The 19839-nt window shown below is 45.7% G+C and overlaps 1 protein-coding gene across 1 annotated transcript in view; it reads left to right on the forward strand.

The window, feature by feature from the left end:
- LOC132590108 (V-type proton ATPase subunit D) overlaps window positions 1-19839 on the forward strand; it is a 28394-nt gene that overhangs the window by 323 nt on the left and 8232 nt on the right. Inside the window, exons 2-5 of the mRNA XM_060262963.1 lie at window positions 10225-10342; window positions 10498-10577; window positions 11788-11855; window positions 12621-12665. Coding sequence (XP_060118946.1) covers window positions 10225-10342; window positions 10498-10577; window positions 11788-11855; window positions 12621-12665 — 311 coding nt within the window. The remainder of the gene's footprint in view (window positions 1-10224; window positions 10343-10497; window positions 10578-11787; window positions 11856-12620; window positions 12666-19839) is intronic.

Here is a 19839-nt window from a genome sequence, read left to right on the forward strand (position 1 = left end):
TCTCAGGGGCTGCCTGGGGTTGTTCCAGACCGCCCTGACTGTTGAGCGCTGGTCCTTTAGGCGTCGAGGACACCAGCAGGTTTCGCTTGTTGTGGGCTCCTTATCCCTTGATATCCTTTTGCCCCCAGGTCGTATTCACTATGGAGGCAGCTTTTGCTGTCTTTGGCAATGCAGTGATGAGCAACACAGGAGGCTTGACTGGTGTTAAGCGACTTCAGTGGACTAGTTGGTCTTTAAGGTGACCTTACCTGCTGCTTTGGACTAAAGGACGGTAGTTGTTCTGGGTAATTTACTCGGTGGTTAAATACCGGAGAGTATGTTCTCTAGAGCTCTCTTTTTAGAAAGAGTACGTCTGTGAATCACGACTTTCTAAACATTTAAAAATATTGTGTTGTAAATGCACATAAAATTCAGTAACAGTCCATCATGAGGTAGACTGCAGAGTGAGGCAGAGGATCGGACACTCCACAGATTCAAAAACTAGCACAGCCAAGGACTTGCTGCCTGGCTTTGGGCATGTTGTTCTGCTTCGGTTGCACATGCCATCTTGTAAACTGAAGTAGCGATGACCTGCCGAGTGAATAAGACATGGAGGCTTATTGTGAACTTCAGTGATTGCATGAGTTACGAAGGGTAATAGTAGTTGGTGTATGCAATTATTACAGAACAACAAGATTGGTTTATTGTTTGTGAGAGATTGAATAAAATGATGATAAAATTCCTTTTGTTATCTTGGGAGGCAGATTCTTACATATCCAACTCATTTGTTCCGAGGTCTGGATCTGATGTAAATGAGGCCTTGTTGGGCCGGGCCATGTTGGGCCAGGCCATGTATATACCTATTTGAGATTTAGGGAGCAGAAATATAAACTTTATAAAGGACACAGACAAATACAATTAATTTTTTAAAAAAAAACTTTAAAACATGCTTAAAACGTTAGCACTCCTTGGTCTAAAAGGTGCTTTCTTTGTATTTCTCCCATGGAATCCAAGGAACTGGGCAAAGGAAGCGCTGGCTCTTTATTTCCTTCCCCGGGAGGGGGAGGAGCCTCAGCCAATAGAAGGAAGAGAAACTTGGCTCAGTAGCTCTGTTGTGCAGTTGAGATAGCCTGGAAAAACAAGCTCTGCCTTCTCCCCTTCCTCACCCTCCCCTTCTTCCCCAAGGGTGGAGGCTCAGCAAATGGAGAAATAGCGATTTTGCTCTGTAGCTCCTGTGTGATTGAGCAAGTCTTGCAAAGCAAGCTGTTATGCAGAAGAAAGCAAGAGAGAGGGAGAAAGAAGCAGATGACAACCAGTTGCTTGAGGGCCTGATGGGAGTCCTCTGGGGACCTGATGTTTGACACCCCTGTAAGTGCTTGTTACTGTCTGGTGTTGCTGTGTTAAATAAAATGTGTGATTCCTATATAGCATCAGGGGGAAGGACCTATATGATTGTGTTGTTGGGAAGTCAACTTGTGGCTGTGTTGCTGATCTTTTGATGGGACTCAGAACTGAACATGCAACTGTTACTAGTGGAGCAGAGCATTTTTTTACCATCACTGACTCCTTTACTAATGTACAAGGCAGGTAACTGCATTTGGGAAGGAAGGACCTTTAGGGTTAAGAAAATGAGGAAGTGTAAAACAAGTAATTTCCAGGCCTAGACAGCAAATGCTTTGTCATGTAGTCACATGTCTTTGACAGTTACAGAACAGGATTATCATCCTTTCAGAACATGAACTTCTTAGAAGTTATTATTTAACCCATTTGTACTAGAGAGAAAAGGTTGCTGAAATGTTCCTCCCTGTGTGAAAACTTGGGATTGTAGTGTTAATTCTCAAATAAAAACTGAAAATAATAAGTTGCTGTGTTTGATTTTTTAAATGAATTCCAAATTGAAGGTAACAGCAAATAATAATATAATTTAAAAATGAAAAGAGAAACTGCGATGTGCCATAGTTCACTGCTTCAGAGAGCTTAGACATGCCTAGATATACAAGACTGATCTGTTAACAACCACACCAAATCCTTCTGTGTCCTAGGTGTCTTTCCTTGGTTCTGTGGAAGGTCATACTTGAGAATGGCAAATACATTTAGCAGGATGTTTGCTTACTCTAATTTGTCAGGTTGCCATTGTTAGTTCTTATGGAATACTTATGCATACACAAAGTCAACCTTGCTGAATGATTACCCATCCACTGATAATATGGTGTATGTGACCTGTGAAAAGCTTAAAGAGTCCTAGAGATGTTAAACATGAAGGTGACCTTCTAATGTTTCTAAGCCAAACCTAGTTCCTCTGATTAATGCCTACATAGCAGAATTATCATTTTGTGACTGGGACTTTGACCTTCCAGTGGTTTTTTATATTCTATTTATCCAATAAACTGTAAAAATAGACAAGGGTGTTTCATCATGAATAGAAAATGCGAGCTTCCTCGAAATGTTTCACCTTTTCCTCTCTCCCTCCCTCAGGTAATCTTGTACAAGGAATTTAGTATTCCTTTTAAACATAATTGCAATGAAAATTGGTAGTTCATAAAACCAATGTATGGATGAAGAATAATTAAAAAAATGTAAGAAGTTATGTTTGCTTCATTCCTTGCCTTGATCTCAAGTGACTTGTGAAGGAACATCTATAGTTTGTGTTTGCTGAATCTGGTCTGACATTCTTGATAGTAAACACAACCATGTTTATTGCAGACACACAGCTCTGCAGAATCTTGTTCCAGCTAGTAAATGAATTAGGTTTCGATATGTAAACAGTGGTACAAGCCAGTTAGTACAGGAAAGCAAAAGCTATCTGAATTTTTACAGTTTGAGTTGTATTCCTTAAGTTATTTCCTTGCCCAGCATGTCTAAATGATGCCCTAAATTAATAATGTTAAGGTTTTCTTTGAAGATCAGGGTTGTCATCAGGATCTGTTCAGGTGGGTAGCCATGTTGGTCTGAAGCAGTAGAACAAAGTTTGAGTCCAGTGGCTCCTTTTAGACCAACAAAGTTTTATTCAAAGTAAAAGCTCTCATGTGCAAGCACACTTCTTCAGATACAAACAATGGAATAGAATCTCCTAAAGTCCTACTTATAGGAAAAGAGAGAGTGGGGGGGCTGCCCTTAGGAGGGCCCAAGATGTGGGCTGAAGTAGGATCAGGTGGCTGGTAAACTCAATGAATGGCAGCAAATGAGCATGTAAATACAAGAGCTAACAAGGAGATGCAAGAACAAAGCTGCAGTTCAGCAGCACCTTCAAGACAAACCAAGCTCAACCCCAGGTAAATGAGAGAACAGAGAAGAGGAGAGGGACGGTGGCTCAGTGGTAGAGCATCTGCTTGGGAAGCAGAAGGTCCCAGGTTCAATCCCCGGCATCTCCAAAAAAGGGTCCAGGCAAATGGGTGTGAAAAACCTCAGCTTGAGACCCTGGAGAGCCGCTGCCAGTCTAAGAAGTCAATACTGACTTTGATGGACCAAGGGTCTGATTCAGTATAAGGCAGCTTCATATGTTCATGTGCACACTTCTTCACCTACATTAAAACAGATTTCCTCAAATATTACATGCAGGTGTGTATGGGCGGGTTAGTTGTTGGGAAGAGCTAATTGGAGTCAAGATGCGTAAGTATCTGAGCAATAAATACTGCTAAGATTTGAATAACAATATGGTCGGATATGTAAATAGCAGCAAACCCGGCATACAGGTCTTCTCCTTCTTGACTTGACTTCGTGAACGAAGATTTAAGAAAGGTGCAGTAGGCCACGTCTGCTGCAGGCTCGCTGGTGGCTGACAAGACCAATGTGGGACAGGCAGGTCCGGCCACAGTGGCTGCAGGGAAAAGTCTGATTTGGGGTTGGTGCTGTAGCAGTGCGATTCTTCCTCAATCTCCTTTTGTCCTCAAGACCAGCTATGCATGCATTCTCAAAGGAAGAGACAGCCTGGTGGATGGTGTGCCTCCATGCTTTGTGATCTGAGGCTAGGTCAGACCACTGGTGATGGTTGATGCAACAGGTACCAAGGGATTTCTTCAAGGAGTCCTTGTACCTCTTCTTTGGTGCCCCTCTATTTCGATGGCCGGTGGAAAGTTCACCATACAGGGCAATCTTGGGAAGGCGGTGGTTTTCCATCCTGGAGATATGCCCTGCCCAGCGCAGCTGCGTCTTCAACAGCAGTGCCTCGATGCTTGTAACCTCCGCCCGTTTGAGGACTTCAGTGTTGGTCACAAAGTCACTCCAGTGGATGTTGAGGATGGTGCGAAGGCAGTGCTGATGAAAGCGCTCAAGGAGTCGCAGGTGATGATGGTATAAAAGCCACGATTCGGAGCCGTAGATGAGGGTTGTCATCACAACCGCTTTATAAACATTGATCTTTGTGCCTTTTTTCAGATGCTTATTGCTCCATACTCTTTTATGCAGTCGGCCAAATGCACGGTTTGCCTTTGCCAGCCTATTGTCAATCTCCTTGTCGATCTTGGCATCTGAGGAGATGATGCACCCCAGGTAGCTGAACTGCTGGACTGTCTTCAAAACTGATTCACCCACAGTGATGCAAGGAGGGTGATAATCTTCCTGGGGTGCAGGCTGGTGGAGAACTTCCGTCTTCTTCAGACTAACTTCTAGGCCGAATAGCTTGGCGGCCTCTGCAAAGCAGGATGTCATATGCTGCAGAGCTGATACCGAGTGGGAGACAAGTGCAGCATCATCAGCAAACAGTAGCTCTCGGATGAGTTTTTCCATTGTCTTGGAGTGGGCCTTTAGTCGCCTCAGGTTGAACAGGCTGCCATCGGTGCGATAGCGGATATAGACACCATCGTCATCATCTAAATCTACTGTGGCTCTTTGAAGCATCATGCTAAAGAAGATCGTAAAGAGAGCCGGCGCGAGAACACAGCCTTGCTTTACACCTGTGCCTATTGGGAAGGGCTCCGAGAGATCGTTGCAGTGTCTGACTTGGCCTCGCTGGTCTTCATGCAGCTGGATGATCATGCTGAGGAACCTTGGGGGACATCCTAAACGTTCCAAGATTTGCCACAGGCCTTTCCTGCTAACGGTATCAAAAGCTTTGGTAAGGTCGACAGAAGTCACATATAGACCCTTGTTCTGTTCCCTGCATTTCTCTTGGAGCTGCCTGAGAACAAATACCATGTCGGTGGTGCTCCTATTAGCTCTGAAGCCACATTGGCTCTCTGGGAGGAGTTCTTCTGCAATGGTGGGCACCAGTCTGTTCAGGAGTATTCTAGCAAGTATTTTGCCTGCGATGGAGAGCAGGGTTATCCCCAGGTAGTTGGAGCAGTCTGACTTTTCCCCTTTGTTCTTGTGTAGAGTAATGATGATTGCATCGTGAAAGTCCCGTGGTAGTTTGCCTTGTTCCCAGCAGGTGACAAGTACTTTGTGAAGTGTGCTATGTAGTACTATGCCCCCATGCTTCCAGATCTCTGGTGGGATTCCGTCAACTCCCGCTGCCTTGCCACTTTTCAGTTGCTTGATGGCTTTAACAGTCTCTTCTAGGGTGGGGATCTCATCCAACTCTGTTTTCACTGGTTGAAGTGGGGTGAGGTGGATTGCTGAATCTTGAACTACACGATTGGCACTGAAGAGAACCTGAAAATACTCCGACCACTGGTTCAGTATGGATGCCTTGTCTGTGAGGAGCACTTGGCCGCCTGCACTACGCAAGGGACTCTGAGCCTGATATGATGGACCATATACTGCCTTCAGGGCTTCGTAGAACCCTCTTAAATCACCAGTGTCTGCACACAGCTGGGTTCTCTCTGCAAGCTTGGTCTACGACTCGTTCTGAATGTCTCAAAGTTTGCGCTGGAGGTTGCTACATGCAGCGCAAAAGATTGCTTTTTTCCCAGGACAGCGCGAAAGATTGCTTTTTTCCCAGGACAGGAGGGCTGAGCAAGATGTGCTTGGTAGGCAGATCTCTTTTTCGCCAGTAGTTCTTGGATCTCTTGATTGTTCTCGTCAAACCAGTCCTTGTTCTTCCTTGTGGAGAACCCGAGGACCTGAGGTCAACAGGATGGTAGTTTTTAGGTGTTCCTAGAGTGCTTCTGGAGAAGGGTCTGTGGGGCAACTGGGTCTGGGGTCCTCAATTCTTGTCTGGAGTTTTGCCTGGAAGGCAGCTTTAACTTCGGCTGACTGAAGGCTGCCAACCTGAAACTTCCTCCGGGGGATACCGCCTCTCCTGGGTGTAGATTTAAAGTGAAGACGGAGATTGCCGCGTACAAGACGATGATCCGTATGACATTCTGCACTGGGCATTACTCGGGTGTGTAACACATCTTGAAGGTCTCTCTGGCGCACCAGAATGTAGTCAATAAGGTGCCAATGCTTGGACCGTGGGTGCATCCAGGTTGTCTTCAGACTGTTCTTCTGCTGGAAGATAGTGTTGGTGATGGTGAGCTGATGCTCCGTGCAGAATTCTAGCAGGAGGCGCCCGTTATCATTGCAGTTGCCAATGCCATGTTTGCCAAGTACTCCTTTCCAGGCTTCCGAGTTTTTACCTACTCTGGCATTGAAGTCGCCAAGGATGATCACCTTGTCCTCTGTAGGGGTCTTCCGTACAAGGTTGTGTAGATCAGCATAGAATTTGTTCTTTTCTGCAGGATCTGCTTGAAGGGTTGGGGCATACACACTGAAGAGTGTTGCATGCTGCTTGTTTTGAAGTGGGAGGCGCATGAACTTGATGCGATCTGAGTGACCTGTTGGCAGGTTTTCAAGTTTAGAGGCAATGGAGTTCCTGACCATGAAGCCAACGCCAGAAAGGCAGCTCTCAGCCTTTGACTTACCTGACCAGTAGAGGGTATAGCCAGCACCGTGTTCTCGAAGACTACCTTCCTCAGGGAAACGGACCTCACTTAGAGCTGCTATGTCGATTTTCAACCTGAGAAGTTCGTGGGCAACTAGAGCAGAGCGTCGTTCAGGGCGACCACTATCTACTGTGTCAAGCATGGTTCTGATGTTCCAACACGCAAGCTTTAGTCTTTGCACACTTTGTGAGGCAGGTGCATGCCTTTTCTTTGTTATTTTTCGACCCCAAGTAAGGATGCCCATTGACCGGGGCTAGCCAACTGGGGGGGAGGAGACGAGCTTTGTTTAGGCCACCTTTTCTAGGCCCCTCTCCGTACGGAGCAAGCAATGCTGTCCCTAAATAAGGCTGCTTGGTCATTCAGGGTGCTGCCGAAAAATGATTTCATCTCCGGGTCAGCATCAGGCAACCAATACCCTGAACCGCCTACATGCAGGATCGGGACTGCGGCTTCCAGTGGCATCTTCCACCTGCCGTTTCACCCCTTGCCCATCGCTGCAGGACTTGATATGTTGTGGGTTGTGGATGTGGATACCTTTCAGGCCTGCGCAGAGGAATTTTTAGGTGAAGCGCAGTGTGCGCAGTACTGGCTCCACCCTTTCACCTTGGGGTCATCTGCCATGGCCCAGTACGCCAGGACGCCGGCAGCATATAGGTGGTAGATGTTACATTAACGAGCTCTGTCTGCCCGGGCTTGATGTTAGAATTTTCCTTCTCTTGGCTGGCGAGGTTGGTGAGCCCCGGCTGCCCATCCGGTTATACCGCCGGACATTCGGTCGCACCATGACGTGGCAAACTCTGTGAAAAACGGGGGGGACCAGCGAGAAGGTGTTGCCACGGATGCAGTAATGTAGGAGAGACCATTGCAGTGACCATCTGCCAGGCATAGCCAGACAGTGACCACGCAGCGTTCACTACACCGGGAGAGGAGAGGCGATGTATTGCGCATACACTTTCCCGGGGGGGGCAGGACACCCAGAGGGAGCCCAGCCCCCCACCCCCCAAGAGGCATACAGGTAATAAAGGAGTTAACAACAGATGTGAGAACCAAGTTTGAGTCCAGTGGCCCCTTTCAGACAAATAAAGTTTAATTTCTGGGTACAAATAAGTACTGAGTGTATAGTATGTGTAGTGAGATAGGAAACTGATATCTCCATCATCCTGAGTGTTTTAATAACTTGTAATTCAGCAATCTGCTGTTTCAGTCTGTTTCTGAAATTCCTTTGCAATAAAACAGCTACTTTGAGGTCTCCCATTGAATTCCCTGGAAGGTTGAAATGGTCTCCCATAGGCTCCTTCAGTTTTGTGATTCTTGATGTCAAATTTGTGTCCATTTATACTTTGGCTTAGGGTTTGACCTGTTCTGTGTAGAGAACTTTTGTGGCTTTAATTTGCTGTCATTCATCAATCTTACTGACCACCTTATCTTATTTCAGTTCAACTTATGCATCTTGGCTCTTCCTAACAGCTGCTTCCACCCCAGGCCTGTAGCCATGGGGGTGGGGGCTCCTGGGACGCTGCCCCCAACTCATGTGCAAGGCCCCCCAACTTCCAAGCCATCTCTGGCTCCTGACTTCCCCATCAAAAATGTGCTACTGCGCAGTTATCATTTGTTTCACCTCCTTCATTATCCTAGCTTCCATTGCATCTAATTGGGCTTGCATTTTCTCTATTGAAGCAGACCTAGCATGAGTTTGTTTCGGGTCTGACATGTAAAAAAATCAAAAATTTTGATCTCACCAAATTAAATTTGAACCATCAGGTTTGATAAAGTGAAGCTTGCCCTTTCCAATGCACTTGATTTCGCTGTCCTCTGAGCCTCCCAGGTTCAGATATTAATGTTTAAAGCTTTTATTTCTCCCAAAATGGCGGTTGCAACTTTTGCTTCACTTTAAAAAAATTTGCTACTGTGCCTCATGCTGCCGTGCCTTGCACTGTCAGCCAGCAGCTGCCCTCTCCCCCTCCCCCTGTGCTTTTGCTCACTCTGTGACAACTGCTGCTGTTCCTTGTATTGCCAGCTGCTCTCTCCTACTCCCATCCTGAGCTGACTTGCACTCGCCTGTGGTTGTGGGTTCCAGGCACTCAGTGGCCTGCACAGCCGGGCAGGTGCTCCATGCCAGCGGAGATTGGGAGAGGAAGTGGGCTGCTATCTGCCTGCCTGCCAAAAGAGGAAGTGGCTGCAGCACAATTGATAGAAAGGAACCCCCCCCAGGCAGGCAGGGCAGGTGGTGGCTCAGCTCAGCTTTCCCTTTTGCAAGCAACTGTTTCTCACTACTGCCTTGTGGTGGGAGGGGGCACATAACCTCACCCGCTTCTCTCCTTGCCCTCATGCTCTTCTGTCCCCTTCTTTGCAGCCATTTGAGCACACACACTAGGCTAGGAAGAGTGTGCCACCACCACCCCAACTCTTGCCACGGCTTCTGCTGCTGCCAAGCTGGGTGGACAAGCAGCAGTGGCAGGGCTGGCCCTTTCCTTGGCCTGGAGGAGCCATAGTCATGGCTGACCAGCCAGGGAAAAGGGGTGCAGGCATTGGGAGTCCAGTGAAGAGTGGTAGCAGCATAGGGTCAGCTGGATGAAGTACCAGGCAGGTGGAACATGCACATGGTCTTAAAGTCCATGGATTGCAGACAAGGAGGGCATGTTCAGAATTTTCTGTTTTTTTGGGGAAAAAAAATATGTAAGAGCAGAATCCTGCCATTTAATACAGGGTTCCTGCTGGCCCTGCCATTCTAGATTGGGGGCTTTTGAAAAATTTGAGTGCTCCCTAAATTTTTAAAAAGCCCTCCGACCTAAGAAATCCTGGCTATGCCCCTGCCCCACCCTCTTTTTCTGTAAGTAGGACTTGCGGAGATTCTATTCCATTGTTTCTATCTAAAGAAGTTGCTGGCGCACGAAAGCTTATACTTTGAATAAAACTTTGTTGGTCTTAAAGGTGCCACTGGACTTGAACATAGTTCTACCAGGATCTGTGCTTACAAATGTCCAATTGGCAAAAGTTGCCTAAGGGAGCAATCCTAAGCAGATCTACTAGGAAGTAAGTCCCACATTATTCCATGAGGCTTACTCCCAATAAAGTGTTTTTAGGATTGCAGCCTAAGTCAAATGTACAGTTATATTTGTGGAATGGATTGTATGTAGAGTCTGACCATATGGTAAGGCAACTGTTGTGTCTTCCCTGCAATGATTGGAAGATAGAGAGAGTGAGGATATCGAATCTGTTTCATTGTATAACCGTTTGCAAGCAGCCATCAAATGGTAAACGTGTTTTACCACCATAAATCTTTATCATGTTTCTTAACTATATATTCAGGTTCTTTGAGCCAAAGAAAACTGATGAGTTTCACTTCTTTCGGGAATGTATATTTCCCCATTTCAGAAACATTTTTGTCTTTTATTGATAGCATGAAGTGATAGGATCAATTGTCCTTTTCTGAATTTGGCAGGGCTCAGACCATCATGAAGGCCCGTTTGAAAGGAGCCCAGACAGGCAGAAACCTCTTGAAGAAAAAGTCTGATGCTCTTACTTTGCGATTCCGGCAGATACTAAAGAAAATTATTGAGGTAAGTGAATAGTCTTTTAATGTGTTTCCATTAGTAGGAACATTTTAGCTTTATCAAATAAGGCAATTTGTGCCTGTCTTGATACAGTAAGTTTTGGTTTACTTTTCTTCATTATTGGTTGTAGCCTCCATGTTGGTATCTTGTTGCAATTGCAGACAAAGATGTTGATGGGTGAGGTGATGAGAGAAGCAGCTTTCTCATTGGCTGAGGCAAAATTCACAGCTGGAGATTTCAGGTAAGGCTTATAAATGTAGTTTTGGGAGTATCTGTTCTGCAAGGAAGGTAGAATAACTAGTGAACTATTGATTTTTCAAATCTATTCTGTTTATGGAGAAGAAATTGGAAGAGGATAATTCTGTAAGAAGAAAAAGCATTTGAACAGGGTTTGCAAAAATAAATAGAGAGAAGGCTGGGGTGGGGTTAAACTTTCAAAACTATTTTCTTACAGAAGAAGCAAGTTCTCAAGGAATTTCTATTACATTTACGCATTAAAAGGGTAGCACAACATCTTTAAATACTGTACAGCGCTTGAGATGTCGGCTTAGTCCCACATCCGAAAAAGCAGTTCTTCCTGCTTTTATGTTTTGTAGTATAGTACTAACAACTGCAATGCAGATAGGAAGATACAAAAACATTTCATTGAATTATAGATTTTCTCTTTGCTTTGTTAATCTGTTTGAGGTATTGATGTGTTTTCCCACTGTTGATTTTATGTATAGGCTTGCTTTGATTTATTGAAACCTGTGGTGGCTGATAAGAAATCGTTCTGTGAGCAGAAGACTCAACCTTTTGGCAAGGGTTGACCAAAGAATTACTGTGTCTGGAGCAATGTTTCTGTGTTCTGTAATGAAAATACAGGCTGAGATAATGTCCACTGCATAATTTACTCAGATTCTAAACTTTTAACTGTTAGATATATTAGGACAAAAGATGCATGGAGAGATTTTATGTAGGTAGTTAATCTTATGTTAGCGTTTTATCAGTTTTATTCTGCTGCTGAATAGGCTATGGGCTGTTGTAAAGGCTGACTATATTACGTACTATACTGAGAAAGGTTGTGCTTAGAAGATGTAACAACTTAGTTGGTTTATTTTAATTAATCTCTACAGCCCTCATGTGTTGGGATTGGAAGTTCCCATGCATTTGAGAATTATGCAAGTTTCTTAAAGTAACCAGCTTGTTTGCATAGTTACCTGTAAGATACTAGTTATTTTTGAAAGCTAGTTTTACATGACACGTTTGAAAAACACCCTAGCCTTTCCACCCAGCAAATGTTGGTTGTGCCTCTAAATTAATATCTGAGCTTGGTTTTAAGTGTTTGAAATTGTATATACTGATTTGTTAGCACTAAAGCTGATGGTTGAGTAAATGTTTGACTATTACTTGATTGTCACAGAAGTGATGTCATATGATAATTGCAAAATGAAAATCTTTTGTTTCTGCAGTACTACAGTGATTCAGAATGTGAACAAAGCTCAAGTCAAGATCAGAGCCAAGAAAGACAATGTAGCAGGTGATCAAACTGTAGACTTATTTCTTTCCTAAGACCATCAGGATGTACACAGTGTGTTCTTGAAAAAGGATGCATCTACTCTTGCACAGGATAATCTCCTTACAGATGTGCTTTTTGAATACAATGAAGAACTGGCTAGGGTCTAAAAACTGTTGAGACTAATAGAATGCCATCCCAGTTAGAGTTGAAATGAATGGCCTTAGAAAGTTGTAACTTTGGTTAAGATGGCAATATAAGTATATGATCATTGTTTTTCTCCTAATCAGAGGTCATTCAGGTCTGCTTCTGCAATGTTGTAGAACATGTTCTTATGAATGGAACAGTATAGTCTGGCATGATTCCCAGACTTTCCTAACAGAACAGAACACAGATTAGAACAATGGTGTCTCGTCATGTACCTAATACTCCCAAAATTGTACTAGATACAGATTGTGTGGTGCATATATGTGAAGCAAACTTTCATCAGTACTGTTGTAGAATTTTGGGTTTTGAAACAGAATATTGAAAAGTGCCCGAGCTCACAGTATTTCCAGCTAGGGCCTGTCAGTGATCAGGGTGGTCCAAAACTGCATCCTTTGCTGTAGCATTCCTCCATGTAGCTATGTGTGCAACCCATCACAGGTTTATGCCTTCAAATAGCTGTTGGCTCTGAGTCAAAAGAACAAATGTTTAAACTCCTAAAGGATCCAGTTTCAGGAGTCATGAGAGAAAACTGGGTTGATGCTATAAAAGATTTTTATATAAAGTGTTGTCTGTCTTTTACAGGTGTGACCCTGCCAGTTTTTGAGCATTATCAAGAAGGAGGAGATAGTAAGTAAGAAGTTATGCCCTTCCCCCCCGCCAATCCTCAAGAAATCTCTGTGTTGTTTGTAAAGCAATATTGAATTGGGAGTCTTGGAAGCTATATTTTTTCCATTGTAGCCTCCAGGAAAAATGACAATAAACTGTTTGGGCTTTTTATTACTTCCCTGTTCATCAGTTCTGACCCAGTGGGTTGCTTTTAGCTGCTGGAGGAAAGAGTAACAGGTGAAAGCAGGCAGGACATGTTTGAGATTTAGGCACCAGCCTTGAGCACCTGATACTTTTAGATGCAATCCAGAGTTTTTGAAATGAATAAAAAACTCTTCTGTTTACTTCAGTGGCTAGCACTCTTTGACACTACTTGTATTTTCCATATCATATCACTTTATAATCTTATTGCCTAATAGTGAAGTGTGGCCCACTTCTGCAGACACCTGAATTTGTGGATCAGGGCCACAAAGCAAGAAATCATAGTTTTGCAAACTTGGGGGGACCCCCCCCAGGTTTGCAGAAAAATTCAAATGCAATTTAAAAATGCACTGAGGGGTTAATCCCCTTCAAGTAAAGCAGCATTGTCTGCACAACTCAGAGAATGCACCCTACCTCCTCCTTCTATATCAGGCAGCAAGGAGGAGGACAACAACAACCACCGGTGGGAAGAGAGGAACCCTGAGTGGGCCTGGTGGTAGAGGCTGGGAGCTGGACTGGGCTTGCCAGCAGCTGTGGAGGAAGAGAGGAACTGTTGGCGAATCTGGTGGCAGAGGCTGGGAGCCATGCCAGGCCCTAGGGCAGCAGTGGGAGAGAATTATGGTCAGAGGGGAAAGGGATTCCTGTGAGTATTGCATGACCACTGGAGAGGACGCGAAAATCCTTCTAGAATTAGCTTTGAAGTACCGATCGGAACTGGCGCAGGTGCACTATATCCCATCGGTGTGAAGCACAGAGACCACGAAGAAGATCTTTTGCTTCCGTTTTGCAGAAAATCTGTTGCTACGTAACCATAACAATTTGGCTAGCATTCTATGCTTGGTTTCTGTGAGAAAAAGGCAAGGGGAGAGGGTGGGGTCCGTTGTGGGACTGTTTTGGTCTTTGAGAGAGGACTCATTGGACCCAGAGTTGGGAACACCCACTGGGCAACTTGATGTCACCTAGACTGTGTGACTCACTCAGGCCTGGCTGCTTGCTACTGTTCAGCAGCAGCCACCCCACAAAAAGAATGTAGTAGAATTATTAGAGTTTCAGACTGGGACTTCAAATCCCCATTCTGCCCTGGAAACTCACTGGATGACCTTGGGCCAGTTACACACTCTCAACCCAACCTGTCTCACTCGATTGTTGTGAGGATAAAATAAGGAAGAGAATGATGTAAGTTGTCTTGAGTCCTCATTGTGGGACATAAACCAAGTAAATAAATGTTAAGGAATTTGGGTATAAGAACCTTTCCTAGGACTCCCATCCCACTGGGCTCGACAAAGATTTTTAATTTTGAAACTGGTAGGACCCCTATAATTTGAGAAAGAGAGAAACCTGTTCCAGAGTATTCATGATTTATTGGAAAAAAACCATACTGCACATTTTCAAGCAGTATTGCAAGAACCAATTTCAATAGTCAGAAAAGACAAACCAATACTTATAGTGCACTTATTTATTTAGGAATCCATTCTGGCCACTTCTGGCAAGACCTAATCACAGTGTTGGCACAGGGTGTCCTTAGAATTTGAAACACTGGTGTTAAATACCTTTAGAATGCAGCTTTGCTGTCAATCGAGAAATCAAGGGGTCCTGATGAAACCAGACCCTTTTCTTTTCTGATCAGAAAATTCTGCATCAGTAAGTTAAAACAACCTTCCTGTCAAGACAAGGGCTTGGTGCCGCAGATAAGAGAATCTAGATGTTTTGACTTGACACTGATACTCAGAAATGTAAATCGTTCTTTTTACCGCATAGTTCAGTGTCAGTTAGAAGAGTATCCTGCAATGCCTTATGGGAGAAAACCAAATGTAGAGGCCTAGGCAAATTCAGGCTGCTGTATGGAACTGTCCTGTTTCGCCTATAATTCCACCACAGTAAATAAGATGGGTGGCAGATAAAAGTACATTGCATGGATAGGTGTGAAGGAGAGAAGGAAGTAGGGAAAAACAGGTTGCTTACCTGTAACTGATGATCTTCGAGTGGTCATCTGTGCATTCACACCCATGGGAGAGCGCGCCTGCGCTGATCCGATCGGTACTTAACAAGCCAAAGGATTTTCGCGCTCAGCTCCAGTGGGCATGCGCAAGAACCCCACCACGCATGCTCACAGAGTGGGCGCGGACATCCCATCAGTTCCTTCTGACCGCTGTATGATCCTAAAGAGTGCTGAAGGACCGACAGCAGTGGGGAAGGAGGGTGGGTGGTGTGAATGCACAGATGACCACTCGAAGATCATCAGTTACAGGTAAGCAACCTGTTTATCTTCTTCGTGGTCTCTGTGCATCACACCCATGGGAGATTAGCAAGCTAGGCCTATGTCTGGAGGAGGGTGCTGGAGGTCATTCAGACACAGCAGACAGCAGAAGCACATTGCACACTAGGAAAAACACAAGTGTAGATAGACGGTAGAGGCATAGCAGCTTGCTGACCGGCCTAGATCGTAGCTCTGTAGATCTGCTGTATAGACTTCTGTGGATCACCTGATGCAGCAGAGACATGGCTAAGGCCCTAGTTGAGGGACCTCAAGGCAGGTAAAGAGGCAACCCATGGTAAGGGACAGTAGAGCTCAGGATGTCCTGTTAGGCCTCCGGGAAGTCTCTGAGATCTTACAGTTTAGCTTGGAAGAAACAGTGGAGAAGAACAAGTTAGTATTGTTTCTAGAGTTGAATGAAGAACACAAAAGGAGGACCCTTTTGATATCCAAAGAAAGGAGACTTTCTTTATTTACCAACCCACAAAAAGAGTGTTTGCAAAAGAGATGTCAGAGTTACAAAGGGAATTCAGACTCTATTTCCAAGAGAAAGAATACCGCTGGAGAGTGGGGAAGAAGTATATTCTCATCATGAAAACAAAGGGTATCATAACATAGAGCCAGTAGTCCAGCTATCCAACCAGTGAGAGAGACAGCCCTCAATAACGCTGCTCCCTATGACAAGAAATGAATTGAACCAGTAGCCAGGGGTTTGGAGAGGTTCCCTGGCAGGATTGATAAGAGAAAGGCAAATGCCAAGGCGGAGTGGTCATTTGGCATAAAGATGAAAGCCGAGGTGGCCTTTAGGAAGTGAGTAATAGGAGAGTGTGAGGATGACCGGTACCCATCAGTGGAGGTACAGTGTGCCAAGACAGCCAGGAGGCTGTCCAACCCAAGAGGAGTTGAGGCTGCAGCCCACAATTATGCCAATAGGATGTTCCATATTTGGAAGAAAGTAGGGGGAGTCTCTGGGACGAGATGACGCAGAAGAGGAAAGTAGCGATGGCAAAGCCATCATAGTTATGCCCTAGAGCAGTGAGGGCATGGCTTCGGAGTTTGTTGGCTACCCTGGAATTTCAAGGTGCACATGGGAACACGTAGAGGTATTGGCTGCGTTGCAGGAAAGGAGACAAGATCTGGTATCCACTCCTGCTCTGGGGTAGAACTGCCGATGTTTCCTATCTTACTCAGATGCTGTCGATTGATGAGTGACTCCAGAGGCATAACAGAGGGTGGAGAAAAACCTCTCAACATGAGGGGATGACGCCCTGCAGGTTCAAGAAATCACCTGTATGTTCAGGTCCGCAAGTGGGCAAATGACTTGTGGGAAGAGTGGAAGTCCATACCGTCTGTCAACATTCCCAGTACTAGGGTATAAGCATCCTGGCAATAGTCCATCTGTGACAGCTATAAGATGAGGGATGAGGCATTTATGCAAGGGTGAACACAGACCTCTCTGCAAGTGATAGCTGAGGGAAGTGTGTAGTGGATCTTATCGCCAGCGTTCCAGAAAATGATGTGGTAGTTGGCATGGTCGGGAGGTTATAAGTGACTTGATACAGCCTGTCCTTGCCTCCCGTTCCCGGTATTCCAAGGAGGTCTCCCATCTAAGCACTTGACAGGGTTGGCCCTGCTTAGCTTCTGAGATCCGATGAAATCAGGTTCGCCTGGGCTATCCAGGTCAGGGCTGGTAAGCTCTTGACACGGGATCATTCATGTGCATCTTCCAGAATCAGACACTGGTTTGTAATGATCCAAAAGGAAGGACAGGGAGTTGGAGAGATGTCCCGAAAAACAGAAAGAGCTCCCATTATGCACCAATCCCATGGTTCAGGCAGTAGGGAGAAGTGGAGCAACAGGGGGTCTCTGAAGAGTCAGATAGATTTGAGGCACCAGAACTCCAGAAATGTAGGACATGCATGAGGAGGCTGGTAAGCACCCGGACCGAGGTGGTTGAAGCCATATGGCCCAGCGAGGATAGACATGGAAAACTGTGTGTTCTTACCATGTTCGGAGCACATGTTCAAAAGAGAAAGTTCTGCACTCCCCATATGATGTGTGCACGTGTGTGGACCCCACAGGCTAGCATTCATAGTTGTCCCTGTGGACTGGGCTATGTTTAAAGGATTTTAGATGTCTTTCTTTCTTTCTTTCTTTCTTTCTTTCTTTCTTTCTTTCTTTCTTTCTTTCTTTCTTTCTTTCTTTCTTTCTTTCTTTCTTTCTTTCTTTCTTTCTTTCTTTCTTTCTTTCTTTCTTTCTTTCTTTCTTTCTTTCTTTCTTTCTTTCTTTCTTTCTGTTTGGAGTTAGCAACCAACAGTTACAGGAGTGTGGTTAAACCTAGGAAGCAGAGCAGGCTGAGAGTTATAGTTTGAGAGGGAGGCATGATGAATTCAAATGCCCAATGGAAGTGAAGTGGTCCAACTGAAATGTAGTGGGAATACACACTCAGTGCCAATCCCTACTTCACGTTAGTTGGCAGGAGCATATCATGCAGGGCAGTCCTGCTAAAATTACTAGAGGGACTAGTACTACTGTCAATTGGAGAGCCAGTTTGGTGTAGTGGTTAAGTGCACAGACTCTTATCTGGGGGAACCAGGTTTGATTCCCCACTCCTCCACTTGCACCTGCTAGCATGGCCCCGGGTCAGCCATAGCTTTGGCAGAGGTCGTCCTTGAAAGGGCCAGCTGCTGTGAGAGCCCTCTCCAGCCCCACCCACCTCACAGGGTGTCTGTTGTGGGGGAGGAAGATAAAAGGAGATTGTGAGCTGCTCTGAGACTCTTCGGAGTGGAGGGCTATAAATCCAATATCATCTTCTTCATCTAGTGCTCTGTGGATCCTGATGAGGCAGAGGCCTCCCAGTCCTGTTCTTGATACCATGAAGTGCTGAAAGGGAAGGTGGAAACTTGGAAGGGTAGAAGAGCTTAGTCCCTGAACAGGAATAACGGGACTTCTGCCAGGAGAACAGTTGCTATTAATATGAGCCTACAACCGGCAGTTAGCTGACGCAGCTGCACTACATTCTCTCAGGTAAGAGAGAAAAGGTGTTGGTTAGTACTGAGGCAGAACCCTGCTTCTAGTAGAGTTCAGATGGTTGGTGCTAGGATTGTAGTTTGTTCTAGGCTGTGTTCCGGGTGGCATAGAACCTGGAGGCAGACCCAGACTGCAGGGCATTGTGATACTCCTGAGCATCTCATGCCAAATAGTATCTGCAGTAGAGTGGACAACAACTGTCTTGAGCAGGAAAACTTTAGTATATGTTCTAATACCCGACTGAGGCAGCAGAGCGAAGACATGATTGGCATCCAGGAATAACAACTACAAATGATGAGTTGTTGTGAGGACAAGAGCATGCCCCCTTTGAATTAGTTTGACAGCAGAATGCTGAACATACTGGGGGTGGGGGAGGCAGTGCTTCTGAGAGTTGTTGCTCTAACATAAACTGCCAGTAGCTGGTGTGAGTGGAGCAGCGGAGGGTCTAAACGCCAGGGTAACAACTGAATAAAATGTCCTGCCCAAGGTGTTAATTTCCCTCCCCCCTCCACAAAAAAGGGGGGGGGGCTAGAAAGAGAGAGTTCAGTCCCCAGTTCATGTATTGTACACATATGATCCAGCCAAGGAGAGGAACTTGGAGGAAGGATCGGTGTAGTTCGAACTTCTTACTCCTTTATGGCACTACTGCTAGAAAGGGGGTGGGTGGGTGGGTGCTAAAAACAGCAAATGCCAAGTGAAATGATGTTAAAACACCATTGCAGTGGTCGAGGGTTGAAGTTGATAGGAGAAAGCGTCAGGGTATAGTCTAATGCTTTCATGCAGTTGCCATAGGAATTAGGGTCATCTGATGGTAAAGGCAGAGACCATAAAGCTCAGGGTAAAGAAACAGCGTGGAGGTAGGCAAGGTTTGATCTGCATCAAAACAGCCAGGGGATGGATAGAGACGCTGATATTCGGTGCTGATGGCAGAGCCATGTGAGTCTGCTCTGGAGGGCTGTGCAGATGCTTCTTCTAGCATTGATCCAATAATAGAGCAGCCAGGTCGTTGTTGCCAACAGTAGTATGATGGATGGTAAAGCATCCAGTACCTAAGGGAGGTTGCATATTGCTGGGCCAACCTGGGAGGTCCTTAGAACAAGAGCAACAAAAAGCTGCTGGGACATGGACACAGTGTGTGCCTCCTGCAGTCTGTCTTTATAAGACTAGAAGAACCCATGTGAAAACGAGAAAAGGGGGGGGGGCAGCATCGCTGCCGACGAGCCTCTCTGCCCTCGAGGTCGAACATCGGTATGGGGGAGCGCTTTGGCTCCAGTGCCCACGAGACTGGCCAAGCAGAGGGGCATTGGCGCTTGGAGCCACAAGTATCGATGGGAGGTGCGTTTGCGCTATGAACTGGAGCGCGGAAGCACTCGGCTCGGGAATAAGCTGAGCGTCGGGGGGCTCAGTCGGCAATGTCAGACAGAAGCGATTGCTGATTCCGACGCTGATCCTTCCGATGCCGATCCTTCAGTGGGCAAGTGGCGTATGACGATAGAAGTCATGTTTGCCATGCCTGCTTCCACCTCAAATCCCTTGTCCTCCCCACAGCAGTTGCTGAAAGGTAACGAGGACTCCGACTTCGATGCCGAGAATGCTCGTAGGTCAGAGCGGTCGGCGTCGGAAAGGGAAGAGCCATGAGAGTTTGTCTTGCTCTCAGTGGGCTCCGGCACCAACATAGCGAGTTGGGCCGTGTGTTGTCCAGGCTGGAAG

Source organism: Heteronotia binoei, chromosome 21 (genome assembly GCF_032191835.1).
Source record: "Heteronotia binoei isolate CCM8104 ecotype False Entrance Well chromosome 21, APGP_CSIRO_Hbin_v1, whole genome shotgun sequence".
NCBI classification, from domain to species: Eukaryota; Metazoa; Chordata; class Lepidosauria; order Squamata; family Gekkonidae; genus Heteronotia; species Heteronotia binoei.